The sequence below is a fragment of the Pseudoliparis swirei genome, chromosome 8 (assembly GCF_029220125.1).
Source record: "Pseudoliparis swirei isolate HS2019 ecotype Mariana Trench chromosome 8, NWPU_hadal_v1, whole genome shotgun sequence".
Lineage (NCBI taxonomy): Eukaryota > Metazoa > Chordata > Actinopteri > Perciformes > Liparidae > Pseudoliparis > Pseudoliparis swirei.
Genome location: NC_079395.1, coordinates 6,632,714 through 6,657,969, shown reverse-complemented (window position 1 = coordinate 6,657,969; position 25,256 = coordinate 6,632,714). Strand labels below are relative to the sequence as shown.

Here is a 25,256-nt window from a genome sequence, read left to right as displayed (position 1 = left end):
GTAATTCAACAACCAAATATCAATATAAAGAATAACACACTAAACCAATACAACATGTTCTTGTTTAATAGACCTTTTCACTGCAGGCCGCTTTCAGACATATAGGTTTCATCCTGTGGCAATTTAACTTGTCGTTGATTGTTATGCTAAGCACTTATCCACATTGAACACAAAGTTTTGAAATGTTTGTTTGGTATTATTCTCTGTTCTAACAATGCTTCTTGGCAATACATTGTATACCCTTGGAAAGCCTGTAAATTCCTCTTCAAATGGTGCCCTATTTGTAAGGAACATGCATTTGTGGGATAAGCATTTATTCTAACTTTTGTTTCCAAGTATTTTCCAGATTGAGATAATAAAAATATATCAAGAAATTAAATGATTTTATTATTATAGATTAAGACTATAAATCCACAAGCTAATCAGCACTGCTAGCCTGACAAATTGTAATTGTGTAATGAGAAAATTGTAATATTGTAATTTCAGGATGGCAGATACATTTAAAAATGTGATTATAAAAGCATATTAAAAAAATACACTTAAACCAGCTGCGACATTAAAGTGGTGTCATTCATCAAGCAACTTCCATGTTGAGGACACATCCATGGATCTGGAGTTATAAGTGACAGAGGTGCTGACATCTCCAAATAAAATGTAAATTAACCGATTATTTGTTTTACATTTTAATGATTTATTAATGCACATTTGTCAAAATGAACTCCTGAAAGCTGTACAAAACAAAAATAACCAACACAAAGGAAGCAGAGTCATCTCAGTCTTGTCAACTCAAAGCAAACATACACATTAGGTCAAGTTCTACCAACCAGTGCAACGGGCTATCTGGTTCTGCATACATTTAGACCACCTAACAAGGCAATTATGAAGTATGTACAAATGCATAGAGATTGTATTCAAGCAATATATTTCATCACAAGAAGATGCATAGAGTATCCAGCATAAAGCACAGGTCAGTGTCATCAAAAGAGTGTCCATGCTTCCAGACAAGCAAGTCAATAGATATGCTTGAACACCATTTAGAAAAGTAGGAAGCAACGAATGACTTCCCTTTAGAATTATGTAGAAAAATAGTTTGACTTTCCTTACCAATGTTTAAAATAACTTGTTGGCTTTTGAAGTTACACCAATTTAAACACAAAGTGACAGTCAGATGTGACACGTAGCAAAATAAGTCTGTTGTCCCCTAGTTTTTTTTTTACCGTTTTCTTTTTTTACATCTTCGACAAAACATCCCCTTGTGCAACTTTGTATAAACTAAATAATATAATAAGCATTCATTTTTACTTAAACTGAGAACAGCAATTATTTTAATTTATACTGTTATTGTAACACCCTGTTCTGTTTCTCCTGTGTTCCGTGTCTCCTATGTCTCCTCTGTGTCTTCTGTCTTAATTGTTTAATTCCCTGCACCTGCCCTCAGCCACTCCTGTCTCGTTACTGTCTGATGTCGTACACCTGTGTTTCCCCCCCTATATATTGTGTCAGTCTTTCCCTTGTCTCCTGTTGGATTGTCGTCTATAGTTCCGTGTCCTTTTCCTGTCGTCCTGTTCGTATGCCTGATTCTGCCTGTTGACCCTGTCTGCCCTGAACCTGGATTCTCTATCTGCCCCTTTTTGAACCTTGTTGTTTTTTTGTAACTTTTGCCTCATTAAAAAGCGCCTTTTTGTTATTCATATCGAGTCCACCTCGTTTCTCTGCGCCCGAGCCTCACCCCGTGACAAGAACCTGACAGTTATATCAAGATCACATGTTCATTATTTCATTGTCAGGAAAACAGATTTTGTAAAACTGTTTTGTGCAATAATTCATTATTATTTTAATTGTATTATTATTTTCAAATAGGGAAAAAGACATTTGCAGAAGCAAAGGTTACATCTTGAAATGCTTGTTTTCAAACCTTACATTTGAGCTTACCAATAAGGTTTGTTCATTTTTGCTAAGAAAAGTTCAAATGGAACGATGAATGAGTGTTATCCAAATGTTAGTTAGATAATCAGTTGACTGATTAAAAAAATTGACTGTTTAAACTTTACACAGGATCATATTTTGTCTTTCTTGAGTAAAATAAGTTTTCTGGGAGTTATAACGGTAAAAGGACCTTTTGATTTTCCCACTACGCACTCAAAAAGCACTCGCCATAGATTGCGTTAGTTTGTTAGATTTTTTCCTAATAATCGATGAAATAAAATCAACACCAAATCATTGCAACCTTAACTGTTCTTGGCTCCAGAACATTATGACCGATGCAAAATATTTTAAAACCTTCCAAGACATTGTTGAATTTATCGTGACTAATGTCAAGTGGGTGAAAATAAACGGACAAAAACCGAGTGATAATATTAATTCTGGTAAAGAACAAAAAAAAAGGACAAAGTGTGTGTGAGTGGCAGAGGGTAAAAAAAAACTAAACGATGAGAACCATGTCCGCGAAGATGACGCATCCAGCCCCGTCGATTTGTACATTATAACTTGGGCAGCATAAAATAATGCACAAACCCACAAGAAACAGTCTTATTGTATATAGGAAGCTCTGTGCAATTGTTGTGCATCTCTATCTCTACCTCTCCCTTGTCTCTATCTCAATCTCTGTCTCTGTCTATATCTCTTTCCCTGTCCTTGTCTCTTTCTCTTTCCCTGTCCTTGTCTCTGTCTCTTTCCCTGTCCTTGTGTTTGTCTCTGTCTCTTTCCCTGTCCTTGTCTCTCTCTCTTTCTCTTTCCCTGTCCTTGTGTTTGTCTCTGTCTCTTTCCCTGTCCTTGTGTTTGTCTCTGTCTCTTTCCCTGTCCTTGTCTCTCTCTCTTTCTCTTTCCCTGTCCTTGTGTTTGTCTCTGTCTCTTTCCCTGTCCTTGTCTCTCTCTCTTTCTCTTTCCCTGTCCTTGTGTTTGTCTCTGTCTCTTTCCCTGTCCTTGTCCTTGTGTTTGTCTCTGTCTCTTTCCCTGTCTCTCTCTCTTTCTCTTTCCCTGTCCTTGTGTTTGTCTCTTTCTCTTTCCCTGTCCTTGTGTCTGTCTCTGTCTCTTTCCCTGTCCTTGTGTTTGTCTCTGTCTCTTTCCCTGTCCTTGTCTCTCTCTCTTTCCCTGTCCTTGTGTTTGTCTCTGTCTCTTTCCCCGTCCTTGTCTCTCTCTCTTTCTCTTTCCCTGTCCTTGTGTCTGTCTCTGTCTCTTTCCCTGTCCTTGTGTTTGTCTCTGTCTCTTTCCCTGTCCTTGTCTCTCTCTCTTTCCCTGTCCTTGTGTTTGTCTCTGTCTCTTTCCCTGTCCTTGTGTTTGTCTCTGTCTCTGCCGTGGTAGTTGTGGTGATTGGCTGCAGGGGAGTGATCTGTGTGCTGTGTCCGTGGTGGAATATGCTGGTGATGCCGATGCTGCCGGTTGCGTTCGTTGTGCTCCTGCTCGTAGTTTTCCTCAACGTGTGCCTGGCGGTTCCCACCGTGATGCTGCTGTTGTGGTTGTTGTTGGCGGTGGTGATGGTGGTGGTTGATGTTACGATGGTGGTGGTTATGTCCTCGGTGGTTATAGCGCGTCTCCTCCTCGTCCTCCCCCACCAAGTCCTCCACCAACTCCTCCCTCTCCTCGGTCGGGTGCCTGCGAGGAAGCCTCTGTCTGTACTCCCTGCTCGACCGCACTTCCACGCCGCCGGATGTTGGGTTGTTCTGGGCGTGGCTGTGATGCTCCAGCCGGCTGTGGCGGTGGTGGTGATGGCGTTGGTGGTGGCCGTGCTTTGGCTCAGTCCTCAGGAGCTGCTCTTCCTCGTCTCTCTGGCCCTGCTCAGCCCTCTGCTCCTGGGCCGGGGCTGACGATTGTTTCTGGTCGAGATGGTTCTCCCGGGTACCCTTCCTCTTGGGGGCGACGGACTTCTTGTTTTTTTGCACGTCCTGGGATAAGAGAACGCAATGTAATGTCACATACACGTAGAAAAGACACAATGTGAAGGACGCTTGCTCTAACACAAGCTCAAACTGTGCCCAAGTTTATGGCTGTGTTTGAAATCACATCCCAAAGTCCTGCAAATTTCCTTCAGGATTAAGGATGCCATGACTATGCTATACTCAAACACAATGTCTTCTCTGCGTCACTTAAATGCATTGAACGCAACGTCACCAGTCCGAGCTACCGATGAATATATATTGTTCTTTTCAACTTTAAATCAACATTATCTCTTCCACTCAAGTGAATATTTTACAGTATTATTACTCAAGGCAAATCAGATCATTACATATTATAGTGTTAAACATGTTTTCTACAGTAAATTATAAAAGTGAGCTCCAGCGCTTTTGCTGTTAAAGCCGCTCGGCATTATTCGTCATTTTTTTATTTAACCGGTTAATTATTTTGACCATTTGCCTCGTCGTCTCTCATTCGACAATCAATGCATTTTGGTGCGCTTGTATACATGGGTCCAGTAAGCTCAAACATTCTTCCTCATCCCAGCATTTTTCCTGTGCATAAAATCCACATACAATGCAGTTGGAATGCAGGAATACTACATACATACTTAGTGTGAATCACACTGGCAATTTTAATATTTTTGGATGATCATTTGACCATGGGACCTGGGGACACTGTCACATGGAGACAGACACACTTGCTGCCTCAGGCTTCTCTGCATCTGTTCTACAGCTGCTGCTGCAACTACTGTTTATTCACTGTGAAGTGAATTGATCTGGTTTTAACTTTAACTTTAATTACTTGATGATTGATTTCATGTATGGAATGTCAAACAAAAGGTATGATAATAGTTAATGAACCAACAGTTCACCCCAGGTTCAATAGGAAAATACTTTACTTATAATGAAGGGAAAATAAGACATGATCATCTAAAAACTGCAGAACTGTGACTAAAATGTACTAAAACTCGTGATCAGGTATTCTTATTCAATTCCATTTTTAGTATTTGACTGAGTTTAACCTGTCAAAGAAGCATCATTATGAGATGCAAGTTGGAGGCAGTCAGCAAGCGAGAAGGACTGAGAGCTGATGCAGAGGTAAACACAAGTAAAACACAAGTTATTATTATGCCATAAACTAGTAATTAAAAAGGTAATGGATGAAAGATATTCAACCTCCTAAAATGGAAACGTTGCTTTCAGTTAAGAGGGCAGAATCTGGTCAGAGCCGTGGATTTTAAATAAGGTGGATAGTTGTTCAGAGATAAGGGTGAGGAGGGAGCGTCGGCTCACACCTGGCTGTCTATGTGTTCATGGCTGATGCATCAATAGAGCAAGAGCCATGCTCCCTGATCATTGGTCTTGTCTCGGTCTCAATACCCTCTGGGTCTTGGTCGTGACTTGGGTTTTCGGTTTTGGCTGGTCTCGACTACACCACTAATATACACATAACGTCTAGCTAGTGTCGAAAGAAGATGCTCCTGTAACTCATCCCCATTACTGCGGTGAAAGCTCGGCTACTGCAGTTCATTTGAAGGCATCTCACTCACCAGAGGCAGACCTATTTCAATTCTTCAACTTCCCAGTGGAGTAGGATGAGGAAAAATGAAATGAAAATGTTAGATGAATAAATGGAAACAAGTACAGATGCATGTGCACTGTGCATTTCCTCTGTTAGAAACATTTACATTCCTGCTGAGCTAATCATTTCCGATGCAAAACGTTTTTTCCCACATTCAGCAGACTGTCTGTCCGGATGAGATGTTTGCGAATGATATTCAATCCTATCCCTTCGTTGTTTACGTAGTTGTACATATGTGTTTGTGTTTCATGTACCGGTTTTGCTGAAGGACTGGTGGGCAGTGTATTCGCGGCTAGCTGGGCCACTAGTGAGTTGGCATGCTCCATCTCTGGCGGATGAGTGGCTCTCCAGTAGGACTCCAGATAATCAGCAATGTGCTCACAGGCGTCAGTTAGCTGGTTCTCATCTAAGATGACGTCAAACATTTCCTAGAGGAAAATGAGAACACGGGTAGTAATAAATGAAAGACTAACAGTCGGAAACAATCAAAAGAACACACTTTAACTGAGAAAGTAGTTTAAAGTGTAATCTGTGACATCACTGATCATGTGGCTGGGTGGGTGGGGTTTTAAAATAACACTCTTCTTGTTATAACATAGTTTCTGGCTTCAGCCTCACATCACATCACATTTTGTAATTGTGAATATACTGCAAGAAATACAGGACATGATGTCACTGTCATCGATGGTGGTCAAGGCCCTGCATACAAGTCAAGGGGCCACTATTTTTATGTTCAGTTTGCACCAAACTCAATACTGTTTTCATCCAATTGCTTTATGGTTATTAGCAGTATGTGAGAGTACAATGTATACGACAGAGACAAAGCCAAATGTATAATTATGTGAACAAATGGTAATATCTAAATCAACAGGCATGATAAAAATCCATCTTTTCATTCATCTATTCAATATAAAATGCAGTATTCCTGCGCAGATTTCAAAAGTTGACCACTAGATGGCACTCACCGGAGGGCACTGGGCGAGCTTGTCTGCTGCCACCATCTGAACGTTAAGATGCTTGGTCTGAGACTTCCCTCTAGTCTTGATCAGTCTCGTCAACACCTGTAGTGAGAAGGAGGAGGGAGGGAAAAAGGCAGGGAAAGAAAAATGAAAGGTTATGGCGGCTGTTGGCATTTTACAGGATCATATTGTTGTTTTTTTATTCATGAAGTGTAATTTTTTTTTGAGAACTGAGAAAGTCGGTCCAAAAGAAGGTGCAGGTCGAAGCACACCTTCGCCGAGGAGATCTTGACGTAGATGAGGATCGGTGCCAGGGAGGTCTTGGACACCTGGATGGGATGGTTGATTGTGTCCGCATCTAGAACCACCAGCTGCAGGCTGTGCGCGAGCTCAAAGATACGCTCCACCTCCCCCTGGATCTGGGCTGCAAGAGTGGAGAGGAAAAGCACGACTTTGACATCTGAGATTAAGGAAACACAATCCGCTGTGCACATTTCATTCATGTGTTCATGTTTATATTTGAAATATGATTTGAAATGCCATTGTGTGCCATTTGGAATGACTATGTATGGACTTGCATTACCAGAGCTGGTATGTGAATGAAAGAATTAAAACATGTATACGTCTATATTCTATATAATAAAGACGCGGAAAGGAGGATAGACTCTGCCAAACCCAAACAAAATAAATTCATGAATAAATTATCAAATTATATTTTGAGATTATAAATTGACGAAATCTCCTCACAAGTTCCATTTCGAGCTGTTGTTAATATTTTAATTGAATCACACAATCTACCTCAGCAGAGGATACAAGTGTGGATTACACGTCTGTAAAGTGCTCATAAAAATAGACGTTTGCCTACAATTCCATGATCAATGGAGAACTCCATCTGCTGAGAGGTCATGTGATACATACAAAGGACCTTTTGGAGAGCTTGCTCCGTCAACAAAGTGTAGATGGCTGTGTAACTTTATTAACAAACCCTCTTTTGCATCTCAATTCAATGGAAACAAATAATATCATATTTTTATTTATAATGTAAAACAAGTAGTGAAAACATACTTGTGAGCAGCTCACGAAGCGTTTCAACAGATTAGAAACTGTTAATGTGACCAATGATGAAATACTGCCAAGTCAGTGAAACTTTAAAACAATTAGTGATTTATTTATATTTTGCTGGGACCCTTGTGTTGCCTTCGGGTCAATTTGACCCGATTCAATGTTTAACCCTCCTGTTACCTTTATATTTACTAACATATTTTACCCTTGAGGTCAATATGACCCCAGCTATTAAAATCTCCAGAAAATTATTAGAATTAATATTGTTTTCCAAGTTTAAGTGTGAGGTACTTTATGTTTGTTTGTTGACTCCCGAAAGAACACCGACATTAAACATTGAATCGGGTCAAATTGACCCGAAGGCGACAGGAGGGTTAAATATTGAATCGGGTCAAATTGACCCGAAGGCAACACAAGGGTTAAGAGAAACAGGATGCATTGCACACATGGGAGAGATATTTTAAAGTGCCACTGGCTGTACTGACACACATCAATAACATGACAGTGAATGTGTGGTTTCGATGAGGTAATGAGGGAAGGTGGAACATTCAAACAGACACGGACTACCAGTGCTTTCAGTCATACATACCGGCAGCATCTGGGATGAGAGAGCAATGAGAAAGACAAGAGGAGAGAAAACCAAGTCAATCTTATCCCCCTTCTGTTTTTTCTTCTTCTTATGTAACCACGAGGGGGGGTTACACCGAGAATACTGCACAATGCCACTTGGGCCAAGACAGCAGCCTAAACGTCCAGTAAACTTATCACCATACAATCTTTACTGACAGTCCGAAGACACGCTTTCTTGAGAATGTTTCTAGTTTTCTATCTTATATGCTTAAAGGAAAATGTAAATTTTCCATTTGTGCTAGAACTAGATCAAAAGGTTGATGCCACCTTCATATCTGTAGGATACGATAATTCCGAAGCTACAGCCCGCAAATGATTATCTTAGCTTAGCATAAAGACCAGGCACAGGGGCAAAGAAGCTAGCAAAGATACAACCTGGTCATTAGGGAGCTTTAGAGGTGCTGGCATGCTGATTTTTATTTATTAATTAATTTCAATTCAATTCAATTCAGTTTATTTGTATAGCCCAATTTCACAAATTACAAATTTGTCTCAGAGTGCTTTACAATCTGTACACATAGACATCCCTGCCCCAAAACCTCACATCGGACCAGGAAAAACTCCCAAATAACCCTTCAGGGGGGAAAAAAGGGAACCTCTTTTCATAACCAGGCTAGCTGTTTTCGTCCCTTTTAAGTCGTTGTGCTAAGCTAAGCTAACTTGCTGCATGATTTGCACACAAAACATAAGGGTGGTGTGGAAACATATTTCCCAAAATGTCTATTCCGCTTGTGCTCTTCATTAGAGTGCACACAGTGATCTCTGACAGTTGCGTCCCTTTGAATAAAAGATCAGCTCTGTAGTGTATAAACGAAACACAATCACATCACTGCACAGTGATTCAATCAGACAACGATGACAATTCCACATGAGTTAGATATATTGCTTGGTTTAACCTAATTAGGGTTGCAAGTGGGTGACGTTTTCCACCGGTGACGACACGATAAGAGAGCTAAGACAATTATTTTAGAAGTTAATTTAGTGTAGGCTACTTTTCTGATGCCATCTAACTTATCTTGATGAGGTAAATCCCACATGTCTCTCTAAACAGATACAAGTGGTGTCAAAGTTAATTTGCTCCATGACCATAGCTCCAGGTTGAGATGATGTACCTAAATGTGAGCGCGTGTTCGACCGATCCATCAAGGCCTTTTTCCCAGGGTTGTTGAGGATGGAGCGTTTAGCCAGAGAGATGTCAGCTGTGACCCGTGTGATAGTAATCCTAGAGAGGAGACAGAGGAACAGGGTTTGTTACACAGTTTCATTGTGTTTTATTTACACATGAAAGGTGTGACACTGGAGAGTTAAATCAGAACTTACCTGCCTTCAAATCGATGTTTTAAAAAGTCAAAGAGTGCTTTTTGCATCATGTCTGTAACCTGCAAGCACAGATGAAACATGTCCTGTAAATAACATTCTCCTCTATGCGACTTCAACACAAATACCAAGACGTATTAGGTATCTCAGGTTGACGGCATCTTACACCCTTTACAAATCGAAAAGCAAATTAGATGATGTGTGTGAGGCGGACTCACATCTAAGCCCTTCAGTGATGGTCCCATGAGGACCACAGGACGCATTGTAGGCACTACGTCGTACATAGACACATGCTCCCCCTGCAGCCACACAGAAACACACGGTTCATTCAGAATATGAGATGCGGCTGAGGCAACATGTGGCGCAAACAAAGTGAACATTTTATTCTTTCTTTTTGCCATTTGAAGAAGAAGAAGAAGAAGAAGAAGGAGAAGAAGAAGTACTTACCGGTTTCTTTTTCACCTGCTGATTGGCTGTTCATGCAGAGGAGGATAAGAGAGGTGTCTAATATCAACTCACCAATCATTTTTTTATTTATTCATTTTTTTGCCGTCGCTCACACACACACTTACCTTGGGATGGAGGAGTATATTTCTTTGCGTTCATATCTTGAGCTACTAGAGTGGATTTGCTGAAATGAGAGAGCAATCCTGAATACACGCATATCTTCCCCACTAAACACCCACGGAGCCTTCTTCTTTAGTCAAAATGTTTCAGTCGTTCAAAACTTCAGTTTTTAACACCAGCACAACATGATGCAACATAATCACTGCAACACCTACAACCTGACAGATATGCAATGTCTCTTTCCTGCCTCTTTGACTCTTGAGCTGCTTTAACATTTGAATATCTCTCATCTCTGGTGAAAATAGAGCACTTGTATCTGAGCGATGAAATAATGAGTGCATACAGATCTACTCATATAAGACACCGCGATATAAAGCTCAGAGGGTAAATCCCTTGAAGTGATTCAGCACACACAGTTGCCACTAAAGCCACATTTCCAAGCTCCTCCGGTGTTTCGGAACAAAACTACTGAGGTTAGGTTGAAGGGAAGGTTGTGGTTTGGGTTGAAATGCCTACAAAAGTGGTGTCACAGTACGCAAGTCACATGACGAGTAAATCAGCTTTGACATGTGTAAAGCACCTTGAGGGCAAATATTTCTTTTGAGACTATAGATAAAAAAATGACTTGACTTTGACCACAACTCAACCCTAAGTGTGTGCATTACACGTGTTGGATACTTTGGACACTCATGCATCGAGAAGAGGATACAAAAGGGTCCTTTGAGGCTCGCAGATCCTTTTGGCCACAGTGCAGCATGCGGTGTCAACATAACAAATCCTGGTGTGACCCTTTCCCACTGATTACACCTCTCTGGGCAAATGTAGTTCGCCTAATCTGTGGATGTTTCCAAAGAGCCTCGGATGACTGCTGAAAATGCCAAATAATCCTCTGTATACCACTTTGCAATGAGGTTTTTGTTTGTGTGTGTGCTGGACCAATAAAGATTATTATTAGGATTACAAGATAAGTCAGCACAAAGCAGCACTGGATCGTGTGCTCGTCTGTGACCCTGTTGTGGAAAAGAGAAACGTGCTGTACATACTTGGCGAGGGCCTTGGCGGCTTTCCTCGCCTGCACTTCTCTTCTGATGAGGATGGTTTCCAGATTGACTGGACTGGGGACGAAGCCCACGACGCCATCCTCCTTCACCGGCCGGCCGATCCACCACTCATTGTTGAACTTCTGCTCATCAAAAAGAAAGACACACGTCACGCCAAGGCCCGGCTCACATTAATGACTCAGTAATGAATGTGTGTGTGTGTGTTTTTTTCCAACCTCTTTGATATGGAGGAAGTCTCTGGCCTCAAAGGTGATGGCCTGGCCCGGCACGGGGATATTGTCGTCGTCTGCTGGCGTGTAGGAGAAGTTGCAACGCACTGCAAATGCTACCGGCTTGAACTGGGGACACAGGACACGTGTTGGTGACTAAATGTGATTGACTCTATTTCAATGATTGATTTCAGACGTTAGAATAAATCTACACATCACACAACAAGGAACTATGCATGTTGTTAAGGAGAACTGGAAGTAATGTTCTCACAATGAAACATTAAACACATCTGCCCAAATGTGATTTTGAAGCATTGGTGAGATTGTTAACAAGAGAATAAATGGTTTGTGTATAGTTCAGCATGTAAGATCTTTTACAATCATTATTTAGCATCGTTGTTTTCCCCCCACTGCAAAAACCGGTCTGCAGATTAATAGCTTGCAAATTGTATAACTTGACAGTACATATTTAAGGGAGATTAATAACTAATGTAAAACTGAAAGCAAAAGGTCTTGCAGATATACAAAACTCAGCTGGGGTCAAGAAGAAAATAAATAGATTTCAGAGTCCTGGTATTGTTCACGCCGTCACTACTTGGAGCATCCTTAATGTCATTAGTGACATCTCTTTTTTTTCTTCTCTGTATGACAAAACATTAATTTAAATGTAAACTCCAGACGTCTGCTTTGTAAAACACGGACTGCGTCCTCCTCTTCGCGTCACAGGAGCAGTCTGCTTCCTCCTGTGGGTGATGCAATCCTATCGGAGTCAAATGTCAGCGGCTCACAGATCAAGCTGCTAATTACTACACTTTGGATAGAGGAGACGTGGGAGAGGTTGTAGGAGCAGCGGGGGAGGGGGCTGCGCCTGTTTGCCCCTTTAAATGCAGAGCAGCAATGACTCGAGCATTGAGTTATGTCGGTGGAGAAAATCAATGCATACTCCGCCCTCTGTAAGTATGTAAGCCTGCACACGAAACAGTGAAACACAGAGCTGGGGACAGGTGAGGAATATTTCAACCGTGGCTTCAAATTGCTGAGGTGTGACTTTCGTCTCTCTAAAACACACGCCACTTCCACAGATGTTATGACACAGCAGTAGGCCTATGACATAAGGAGGCTCAGAGGGCACAACGTATTGCTATCTAACACAAGCATATAGAGCATTTCATGTTACCTCATGAAATGGACGATCCAACATTCACATCTACTCGTGTGCAGAAAGTGAGAAAGTTTGAGCTTCTCTCTCTGGCTCTCTTTTTTGTATCATTCTTGAGCAAAGTGAAACTCCCCAAATGACCTTTGAAAAAGTCCTCTGCATATTTAAATAAAATTGCGTTTCCTGTATTTGCAGCAATTTTCGTTTCCTTGCTGCACGATCAAATTAGCAATAACTGTAATAATAACTTCATATTTACACTATGTTGATCTGCACTTCACACATTTCATTTATTTACACTACACACATTTCATTTTCATTTACACTACACACATACACACACTTTGCACACTCTGTCTATATTTAATATTTGTATATTTAATTTAATTTTACACTGCAGTCATTAGTATTGTATTGTGTATGCATATATGTTGTATATATATATATACATATATATTTTATTTTGTATTTTACATTTTACTTTGTATACTTTGCACAGTCATTGTATTATATTTGTTTGTGTGTGTATATATATATATACATATATGTTTCATTTTATATACATATATATACTTCATTTTGTATTTTATATTTTACTTGTATACATCTACAATAATGAATGAAAATTAAAATTTCTTCAATTAAAAAAAAAACAAAAATAATGCAATTATTGGAAAAATTCTAAAACAAATCTTGCATATTTAAAATCTTTTTTTCTTTTTTTATTTTATTTTAATATTGCTGATTAAATTAAACAAAAAAAATCTCTTTAAATCTATCTCATAAAATCCTCAAAAAAAAAAAAACAATAAAAGCTGAGTGTTTGTGGTTTGCTCAGGCTCAGTTTCCCTTACAGGTGTTTTGAGTGTGATTTTCAAAATTAGACACTTTTAATACTTTGTTTATATATTTTTATATTTTAGAGATAATATAATAGGATATTTATATTTGAGTTTCTAAAGCTGTGTAGCTAATATAAAATCAAAATAAAGGCTCAGAATAAAGGCTGTTGTGAATTAATAATGAATTTTGTTATTTTTTGTTTTTTACTTAAAAAAAAAAAAGAATTCATGTTCTAATTTTCTGAGACAGTCCTGTATATCTTTCATCCCTGTTTTTTGAATTTTATATTTTATTCTCGTGTGTTTAGTTTATTGGTGCTGCTACTGTGACGACAAATTTCCCCTTGGGGATTAATAAAGTATATATCTATCTATCTATCTATCTAAATGTCTTCCTTATTTGGCTTGTTATAATTTATTAGCAACGTGTCTTTTCTTTATCGTCATGGAACCATATACTTAAGTTATATCAATATTGCTCGACTGGAAAACGTTCACCTTTAGCGAGCACATTTTGGATGCACCTGGTGTTAGAGGATAAACACATTAAGTTCAAATCACAGCAAAAGTTGTTTTATTCCAATTCTTTGTGTTGATTCAGTTAAATTCATTCTTATACTTGAAAAGCTGCACAAAATAAATCTTTATTCATGTTAATATTAAGACATTTCTCAAATCTCATTGCTCTTCAGGACATTAAAAACTTTAAAATGAAGCAATCTAGCACTAATAAATAAATAAAGAATACGGAAATAATTTTGAATTGTACAAGAGTACTATTACAATATTAAAATGAGATGGAGTGCTTTCCCTCACCTCAAATGCCACCGAATTAGAGATTACTCTCCTTGTATATCAATTTAGCGAGTGGAGCTTCACCAGACACCGAGCGCATAGAGGGAAGACGAGGATGAAGGCTGCGATGACTCATTTTATTAGTAGAATATTGCTCGGCTAATCCGATGTCCTGGTGTCTGTGTTCCCTGTCTGTGATGTAATCGTGTCCTTGAGGGCTGCCGCTGTGTGGGGGTCGCGTTGGGGTCGTGGTGTTACCGTGATGCAACCGTGTGAAAGTACCTTGGCCTTCTCCAGCTGCACCTGGGCGTTTCTTTCCTCGACGACGTCCGAGTCCTGACGCTCTCCCTGCACGACAGACGGAGAGCAACGGCCATCAGTTGGAAGAATTCTCTGCGGCGGTGTGATCGTTGCAGATTGAACTGAACTCTAGAACTGTGTTAAAGACCTTTGAGGAAAATCCTTTCATGATTGGAAAAAAAAATAACAATAGAACACAGAGATCTATTTTTGAAGTTACATAAAACAATAGACACAAGGTCAGATATAAACAATATATATGTGGCAAGAGATCATTTTTTTAAACAAGACAAGAGTAATTCAAAAAAGCAATAAATACAAAGACTAATCTTTCCAAGACATAAACATCCTAAATTCATGAGACATTTCATCATCAAAACATCAATCAGATGAGAAAGCAAAGCGTTTTGACACCAATTATTTAAAAATGAACTCCAGCAAGTTATTATATGTTTGGGGACTTGCAAGAGAAAAGACTAAATCTCCAAAATCAAATTCAGGAGACTGGATATGTTGACTTTTCGTCCCCAGAATGGGTCACGCTCCCAAAACAGAGCTCAGCCATCAACCGCCGCTGCATCCTGTGCTTCGCTCCGCCCTGGGCGACTGTGATTGGTTTAAAGAAATACATATCTAGCCACAGTTGTTACCCCTGTATTAACATGATAATGTGTGAGTTCTTTAGCGCTGACACAGCACCGTGGAGAAACATTAGAACCCATCCGACTGGTAAATGCTCACATCTTTAAAACTCCACATCTGCAGTATTAAAAAGACAATTGGCAGCTCAGCCTTTTTACAACTATACAACAACACTATGGTATTTTATAAGCAACTAAGAGATGGACATTTTTAAAAGTACTCCCCCTGTATAAGGTGCTACATTAATTGAGTTCAATCTTATTATTAGTTTTACTAATGCAGGCTCATCAAAAACAACATTAATTAACAGCTCCTACAGACTCCTCTCTGACTAAATGAATGAATGTGAGTATGTTTGGTCCACGTATTCAGATGTCACAGCTTTGCCACTCCACTCATATTTAAAGGAATTTAATTTATATATTTGTTTTAATATATATTACTGTACTCTTTGAAGCATATGATGCAAATTATATTTTTATGATTTTGAAATTATTATTATTGTAATGTTCTTTTTTAATATGACTGCTTGTTAATTAATGGAGCATTATAGTGCTGCAGGCTCCGGTGTTGTCTCTCTCTCTCTCTCTCTCTCCATTACAGCCTTTCTGGTCCACCGTATTTAGTATTTCATCGAATTATCCACACTAGTTTCTCCACAGTTTTGGAACACGCGCCTCTCGTTTACTCTCGCCTCTAATTGTCACAAAGTGTTGCAGCAGATTCCTCCTGTGACGCTCAGGTTTATGAGCCATGTGTCCCGTCGATTAGATTGTCCCCTCAAAGACGTGATAACTAACGCCCTCTGTGTCACGGCCGAGAGGAGGCACGGGCCTCTGCACCAGTCTGACTCTCAAGATACACATTTGCATCCCAAAGTCGCAAATCAGCTCCGTGGTTGGAGACAGTCGGCTCAGTCCGGAGCATTTTAACAACACAGTAAACTCGAGTCCAAATATTTGTAGCCAGCATAAACAAACAGAAATTTTAAGAATGAGAAGAAGCAGCGATTGTTTAACTTGTGCGACTAGCAGGAGTCTTGTCAGGGAGGTCGCCTGGTTTGGTATCATCGTTGTTGTGTATTTTATTCAGTCAATCATTGCAATACAATACCATATTATTCTATATAATATACAAAACAGAAAGTATGAAAAGGTATAGGTAGAAGCAAAAAATGCTTATATATTCCTATCATAAATTATTATCATCAAATAAATCAGAAAATTAATATAAAAAATAAAAAATAATATATCCACATACATCTTCCATATACATACGTTTCAATCACACTTAGAAACCTCAAAAAAAATTAGAAATAATAATTTTGAAAACCAAAAATGAGACCTACCAACCCCACTGCACTACACTGTTGTCTTTACAATTCTGTTTTTCTGCAGCTGAGACAAAACAATGTGTTCATTATTGAGCTTTAGAAATGATTTGTATGTCTAGTTTTAAGAGCCAGGCTTGCATTTTGTTTGAATCGTCTCATCGAGCTCTTAGTGAGATAGTGGATGAGTGTATTTCCAAAATGTCTTTTAACCAAGTGTTTTCATCACAGACTGTATAAAATGCATACGGACATAGTTTCCTCAACGTTACCGATGGGTTACATAAGAGCTGTTGTGAAGCTCAAAGTGGCCGATGCCATAGCCAAACTCTAAAGATGGAGGAGGCTCGTAAGTGGAGCTGAGGCCGGCCCAGTCGGCGCAGCAGTGCAGACATCGAGCAGCGAGGGACCTGAGACAGGACCCATCCATCACTTAAAACTGCCATGCCCTCAATTATGCCAAACTTAAACATTTAATATAATTTAAACAGGTGAGTTGTAAATAATTTAATGCCTAGAGCGACTGAATATCAGATGTATTTCTGCGGTAAAGTTGGTTTTCAGATGAAGGTCTAGTGGGATTGACTTGTTTTTGGAGCCAGCCTCAAGTGGCCATTTAATGAACTGCAGTGTTTTGGGCACTTACTCGTCAGCTTAATTTCTCAGCACCATACATTGCACTTTTATTAGCCTAAACATAATGACATACTGTCAACTTTCTCCCTGTGATGTCGGTGTAGTCGAGGTGTTATACTTCCTGGACTGCAACTAAAGCTGCCGGCGAATGTCGACCAGGCAGCAATTATGTTTTATATTAGGAGTTATTAGAACATAAATGTGGTGTGGAGGAGACAGTGCTTTCCTATTTTATGTTTCTTACAGAGAGTAATGTATCTGTGTTCACTCTTCAAACCTCAACCAGCAGAGAGCCACTTCCCTCTGGTTCACCGCGACCCCGTCACACACTCCCACTACTCTCCACGTTATTCCAAGTGAGCGCACACTGCGCTGCCTGACACTAGTGACGACGACGGATTACACAGCATGTCATTACTATCGGCCAATATTTATGATGAACTTATCTTCAACTGAAAAATACTCCGCTCTAATAGCTTGTATTCTGAAATGACTTTAAGTGGTAAGACAGAGGGAGATATGCAGGAAGGGAGGTGAAGAGAGACTGCCAGTAAAGAGTGGAGCGAGGATACATGAGAAGACATTTAGGAGTTATCATCTGGGGTTGATGGCAATCCATCATTAAAAAAAAGGACAGACTGGAGTTATTGTGGTTTTTAGCTAAAAGAAAGAATTCATCTGGTGTCGAAATTCCTCTCAAATGACGAATAAGAGTTTAGGTCAATCCAGCTAATAATATCAAGCATATAACACCAGGATGAAGGGGCTATTGTGAGCGACACCTTCAGGGTGACTAAACGCAGCATATTGGTTACTAATATTTTATTTAAAAAGTGTTAGCACCACATTGGACACAACAATAAAAAAAACGTATGGCTCAATTACAAATTTTACTCAAGTTATCACTATAAATGTTCGACTGCGTTGGGAAAAAAAGTTAAATAGAAATGTCCAATATGTCAAAAAAAGCTCATCTGACAGGACATTTCCTCCGACAGATGAGAAAACAAAAAAGCGAAAAGTTAAATAACCTTCGAGGCAAAGAAGGCCATTAAATAATGTGACAGAGGAAGAATGAAGACATGACATGCATACTAATAAGGCGGTGGGATAGTGTTTAATTAGTTACAGAAGCAGAAGGATGTAGAGAGACTTCAACATGATGAGAAGGGAATAAGAGGAGGACCAAGGAAATGTCCCCCGGGGCAGAATTATGCGCAAGCATGGCTCCGTGTTTACCCACGGCGGCGGAGACATCTGCTCACACAGCACCCGCCTCTCCGGCGAGCCAATGTCACCCGGCCAATAGTACAAAACGCCCCGGCTGAATTATTACCTTCGCATTGAAAATGCGGAAGGTTTTGTTTTGATCGCCGTGAATTTATTTATTTATTTGTATGCGTGTTATTCGCGTAACAAAAAAAGTTGTAAACCGAATCACATGAAATTCGGTGGGATGATTGGTTATTATCCGGGGACCATTTGATTAGATTTTGGGTCAAAGGTCAAGGTCATGAAAAGGTTCAAAATCTTCTTTTTACCACAGCACGGTCAATTTGTATCCAATTGGCATGCAACTAATGCCAACATGTTCATAATTCAATGCCCAATCTCGTGAAACAATGTTGAGCTGTACTGCAGGTGATTTAGAAATGTCTGACGGGAAGAGCGGCAAATTATTCTGCGAATTATCAACTGGCCTTTATGATTTATTGCATCAGTGTTCATCTGAGTCTGTACACATGAAAAGTCACATAGTATAATGTATCCACATCATTCAGGCATGATTGATTATTGATTAAATATGAGCTATTGTGACGGCTTAGCTGTCTCCAGACTGTAAGCAAGAGTAACTATAATACTTTCAAATAAATAATTTTTCGCATCAATCATTTTAATGTCTTTCTAATATTTTTTTGGAAAGCATCTGGCTGGAGCTTTATACTGTATATCTCTAATAGAGCTTCATTGATTAAGTGATTAGTCAATGAACCAAGGAATCGACTGCAACTGATCATTTTCAAGCAAAACAAATTGACAAAAACAATCAGCAGATAAACTGATGATGAAAATAATATTTACTTGCAACTGTATTATGTGATGAAAAAAAATATCAAGGGATTTAGTATCATAGAGAAAAAAAATCCTCTTTATTTTATTATGTAAGCTATAATACTGCTTTGCAGTATTTCCTATCTTTTTTTAATCTATTTATTTTATATACGTCAAGCCCTTTTTTTTGTTTTTATTCCAATACGGCTCTATGGTTTTCTAATTCAGTCTTTTTTTCAAACTCTTTACCCTCTTCTTCATTAATCCCTCCCTCTCCCTCTCCATCTCTTCTCTAACCCCCCTTCCTTCCTTCCTTCCTTTCCTGCATTCTGCCCCCTCCCAGTTGGGAGGGAAGGTGGGCGAACAACTAAAGCCACTTTCTCCCCTGTGCATCCTGAAGGTGACTCCTTTCCCGCTGAAAAGCCTTGACACAGCTCTTTCTGCCCTCGCCAGGGGAGTGAGACCAATAGGAGAGCAGCCTCTGACCGGGCAGACGGACTCCGTCATCAAACTGAAATAATCAGAACCATCGAGGCACCAGGAGCCAGCTGGCTGGCCACGAGCACTGCGACTCCCCAGAGGACGAACTGAACTCTGGACCGGGTCTGAAAGAAAGGCTGAGATGCAGCTTATGTTTGCATGAGAGATCTTACTGACCACATCATGCTTAATGGGCTTAAAACAAAGTCAACTTCCCACATACGCTTATTTAGACCAACAGAAACATACTATTGACTAAGGAAAAGAACGAGGCCCATGTCCAACTGATTTGGGAGCTTTTAATATAAACACTTGAGAAACCTTCACGTTACTTCCCTGATTCATTCAGGTCAGGGAACCTGCTCTTCATCGAAGGCGAGGGGGCTAAACTGATGTTACGCCCAACCAAACCGGTCAGTCCTCATCCTGGAAGTTTTCTCTTGTAAAACCAAAACGCACTGTTTTCAAACACGTACAGTGACGCATACATCCAGCTGTGTATGTCTTGTATACGTTTGGTCTGTCGAGAGAAATCAGGACGACGCACTTCATTGGACGCGTGTTCAAACAGCATAATGTCGTTCTACAGAAGGAGGCTGAAGGATGATAAACAAATAGTTGGTTTGTCACATCAATTTACATGCAGCTGCAATCAAATGTATATAAGAATAAAAAAAGAAGGTGATGGATCAACGGATTTTAAATCTTGATCAAACTGCAAACAGATTAATATATATATATATATATACTTTATGTTATTATGATTTAATGATTCTTTCAAATAATGTGACATGCCCATCCTTTCTGTCTCATCTGTCTGTGCCAAGTGTCGAGTCAATAGTGGGTCATTATTTATCATGAGAAAAAAATCAAAACTTCAATATGTTTACTCGTATCTCAGGATATTCTAGTTGATCTGCAGAAACATACTTTTTAAATAAATAAGCTTCATTAAAATCGTGCTGGTGATCTTCAGTAGAGTAATGTATAAAAAAGAATAAAAAACGCTGCATTCCTCCCGAGCAGCGTTTACTACCGCGAGCGCGTCACGAATGTAATCGTGACTAATTTCCAATGAGCTCACTGGCACGGAGCCAGGGTGTTCACAAATTCGTAATTTTCTCCGATATTTTTAATGTCCTTGTATTTCTGCTGCAGAGGAACAGTGACATTCCTCTTGCAGTTCGGCTGCCGCTCATTTACTGTCACGTGTTTGTGTTTATTTCTTTGCTGCTCTATCTCTGCTTCATCGACGTGCAGCGCGTGTGTCCGACTAATCAGATGCTCTGCATCGTCTGAGAGAGGCTGGCTCGCTGCCCTCTGCCCGATGCTGCCGTAGAGCAGATAAATGGCCGGGCTGGCACCGCCACCTTTACTTTGGCACCAGCCTGCGTCTGCGGAGCTAAAGGCTGCATCGCGGCTCTTTAGATCTCCAGTTATAGTTCAAGAGTGGCAGCGGATCTGAGCCCCACTGGAGAGGATTTATGTCCACACAGTATGTTAATATGGGTGGCATAATAACTAATGTCACCAGCTTGTGGTTACGAAAATACAAGTGTATTGTCGCTACACCTGTTCAGCTTTCCTTTCTCCCAAACACACACATAATGCAGCTTATCCGTCATTTTTTTTTTAAATAACTCGGTAGATAAAAGGAAACTTTCCATCTATAATCACCGGTGGGTTTTGTGGACAGCTGCTGCGACCGATCTGATCAGCTGTAGCGAACTAGTTCATTGAGCTAACGTCGGCCTCATAGGTTGGATGGAAACGTTGTGTTTTAATGTTTCAAGCTCACACATTTTAAATATTCTCTTGTCTACTTGATATCACGATAAAATATACTTAAGTATGTCTGTATGAGACTAGAGACTGTATATAAGAAGTGGACGTAGTCATCACCCATCGGTGTGTGGACTGCCATTGTGAAGCCTCGAGTTCGGGAATTTGGCCGCAGCCATCTTGCTTTTTGGCAATCAATGAACAGAAGGTATTTTATTTGGACTGCGGAGGATGGACGTAGATGTGTTGCCTAAACTTGACCAATTACGTGCAGCATCAATCACACGTCATTGTGTGTTTCTGCAGGCGGAGTACGAGGCTGATATGAAACTTATTCAACTTATTATACTCTATACAAAATCATTGAGTTTCAAAGTATCCCGTGGTTATATAATAACCACATTATTGTCTGGCCTTAAACAGACGTTAAATGAAATGATAATAGAGTTACATACATTTTGTAACATTATGCGTCTTTCAAATTATTTTGCTGGTGACTACTTGTAGAAAGCATTTACTTCTAAAAATCTGCATATTTGAAGGAACATGAAAAAGAAATACAAAATATTTGCTGCAACAAAGACCAAATCTGAAAATAATCATAACAGGGGGAGGGGGGATTGAGTATTTGGGCTCCTCTCTCTGAGTTGTTAAGAAGGGACCGTAATGTGAAGGTTGGAGATCAGTTTCGGCAACAGGAGGAGAAGACAGAGGCACTTGAGGCAGAGGAATATTGTGAGCAGTCAGAGGCTCTGTATTCGCTGACACCTATTCAATATTCTATTTACACATCCTCACCTGTTACACACCATACACCTTGGACCAACAGACAGCCCCACACAGGGGGAAGGGGGGGGATGGGGATCTGGGGGGAGGGATCTGGGGGGGGGGGGGGAGGAGGAGGCTAGAAAAGTGGAAAGGGGGGGGGGCTTGGGGTATTGAGGTGTGAGTTGGAGGCTCGCAGTGCAGCGTGCAATGATTGTGAGCATTTTTTTGTCAGTGAATAGAATCTCTAAAGGAGGGAGAGAACAGCAGACTTATTGTTTGTATAAGCTCTTCCAGGCTGTCAATTCGGAATTACGTTACAGAGTCATGATTGTCTCTGAGTAAAGAGATTAAGATAGCATGCGTCAATCCAGGATTTAGAGCGAGAGAGACGAATGCAACCTCCTCGCAGACAACGCAGCGGCACGGTCTCAAGCTCCCTGCGGTTATCAGACCGAGATACAATAACTGCATTAATATCATCCATAAAGCTTCATTTCTGGCTTGCTTTGCCCCTGTAACAGATACATTTCATCTCCCATTCATCGTTCATAGATAGCAAGTCTCTGTCCTCTTCTCCATGGCACATTATAATGAAACATGATTACTGCTGCTATAAGGAGGATAAAAAAAAAAACGTTATGCCAACCATTCCGGTTATGATCTTCTCTCACTTATTGCACTGTGGCAATTATTGAACCAGCACTAACACTGGAACGGTCATAAAAAAAAACATTGAGAATTTTTTTGGGGGGGGGGAAAGTTAAACACAAAAAAAAAGATTGATGACTGAAAGAAATGATATCATTAACTTAGAAACCATCCTAACCCCAAAGGAAAGAAGTCTACTCGCCTTATTGGTCCACTTCCTGTCTGGAAGGAGAGCAGGTACCTGGGTGTAATGCCCCAGAGCACTTCTACTAAGAGGCTTTTCCTATTCGGTAACAAGAAGTGCTCTCCAGCACACTGCAAGACAGGAGGCCACAGACTGTTCCGTCCAGAGACACGCTGCACTCTGACCATCGAGTCTCAGAGCTGATCACGATCCAGAGATATTTGAAAAAGTTGAATGTGTCATAACAATTAATGTTGTTCTGAAAGTATTTCATGAGTCCTTAAACCTGCATGTAATGATTTCCTGCCCAGCAAACAATATATTAACTCAACATTGACAAGTGTTAAGAGTTGCACATGCACGGTACAGATGGAGGATATGGTGATGTTAGCCAGAGCGAGCAACATGTCAGCATTTAGGCAACATTTCATACTGTTGAACATGTTTTACAAAAGAGTTTAACCACAACACATCCAAACAACAACGCTATCATTGATTTGATATTTTGTGAGCTCTGGCTAATGTTACCCACGAGCACCTGCCCCATCGGTGAAGAGCACGTGAATTCACATCACGTCCATAGAGGTGTATTAGTATTCTGTAAAATAATACTAAGACTATATATTTTGTTTTTATTTTGTATGCACTTTGGTATTGATATTGACCGACACACAAGTTGAGAAGCAGCATCGGGGAGGAAAACATGGCATCTGAACAGCTCTGTTTTTGGTCCCCTGAAAGAAAAATGCTCTTAAGCTGCTCAACGCTCCACTAGCTCTGCCTTCTGTTTGCTAGTCAGCAGATACAGCCATGAGGTTTTTTTCCTTTTTCATTGGAAAATACTGCAGCAACAAACAAGATCGTGAGATTCAAGTTAAACTGTAGGTCTAGGAGAAGAATTGCTGTTTTTTGTTGTTTCTCAAGTTTAGTTCTTTTGCAAACTCAAGCTCTTAACGTTTTGAACAACACAAAAAAACGACATCATTGCATATAAATATATGTATGAAGACACATTATACACCGATTTTGGTTCACGGTAAATTAAGTCAACAAACAATTATCTTTCTTTGGATAAAGGACTAAGAATTGCAACAACAACAAAAATACCAAGATTATTGTGCAGCATTTCTTCAGCCAGATGGCTTGAATAGTCTTTAAGGGTTCTGGATACGGCTTCATAACAGCAGTAAATATTGTTAAACAACCCTTCAGGGCTTTCCAAAGATCGACGCACGCCTCGCTCTGTAACTCGGATGCAGTATAGTATATAGCATTAAAAGCTCAAAGGAGCAGTTTCCCACTAAAACAGATCAATACTTTTTCAGACAAGTGATGAAAAAGATGTGGGTTATTTAAACATTACAATGTTTTACTCAGGTTAGAAAGATGCATCTCATGAAACCAGTAAAGATATTGTATGATAGTGTATTGATGACATCATGAGGAGGGGGGAACATGACTACACCGGCTGCTGCTGCTACACGTTTAACATACGAGTTCAAAACATGTGCACAGGTTCGCTTCCAAACCACAGCGAGTTGACAGCAAAGTCCAAGAATGGGTGGAAGAGAAGGGCAAGAGGTGGAATGCATCTAATCTTCCCAGGCCATTGGTTATGCAACTCTCTCTGAATGCAGTATGTGGATCTGCGTCTTGTGTTTTACTGAGGGCGATGATGTGGAAAGGCCTCACACAAGGATTAACGCCCAGTGCAACAGATGGTGCATTCGCTTACCCTTCCTGTTCACACACACACACACACACACACACACACACACACACACACACACACACACACACACACACACACACACACACACACACACACACACACACACACACACACACACACACACACACACACACACACACACACACACACACACACACACACACACACACACACACACACACAGAGAGAGAGAAATAAAAACCACCAGAATACATATTTTACCTTTTTCTTAGGCGGCATGGTGGTCGAAGCGGTCCACGAGGGTTATATCTCACGGTTGTAACGAGCAGGTGAGATTATCGTTCAACTGGCTCCAGTGAATGAGACATGGACGAGTGTGCCACGAGGCAGAGTGCTACCTGTGAAACAGGTGGACGTATCCGACGGTGCCGTTCAATGCAAACACAATAACGTTCGCCGTGTTGTGCGTAAAGAAGAAATAGTTCCCAAGAGAGCGCGCGACGCGCAGGACACGGCCCCGGAGACTCCGATGAGCTGCGTGAGGGGTTTCACTTAAGTCTGTATGGTGAGTTGAGTGTAGCTACCCCCTCCTGAGTCCTCTGGGTATTAAAGGCTTATTTCTCCGTGAGGCATCTGTTGCGCCGCGCACCGCTCGGAACAGACCG

The 25,256-nt window shown here is 40.4% G+C and overlaps 1 protein-coding gene across 1 annotated transcript; it reads right to left on the bottom strand.

Annotated features, from left to right (window-relative positions):
* Positions 1-48: 48 nt before the first annotated feature.
* On the bottom strand, positions 49-25,231 carry cacnb2b (calcium channel, voltage-dependent, beta 2b). The gene is made up of 14 exons (XM_056421879.1): positions 24,853-25,231; positions 14,359-14,424; positions 11,287-11,409; positions 11,054-11,193; positions 10,016-10,074; positions 9,891-9,916; positions 9,662-9,742; positions 9,447-9,505; positions 9,239-9,348; positions 8,086-8,094; positions 6,707-6,858; positions 6,441-6,536; positions 5,730-5,903; positions 49-3,881 (listed from the first exon to the last, which is right to left on the bottom strand). The coding sequence occupies exons 1-14, from the start codon at positions 24,868-24,870 to the stop codon at positions 2,598-2,600; spliced, it is 2,397 nt and encodes a 798-aa protein (XP_056277854.1). The 5' UTR covers positions 24,871-25,231; the 3' UTR covers positions 49-2,597.
* Positions 25,232-25,256: the final 25 nt, after the last annotated feature.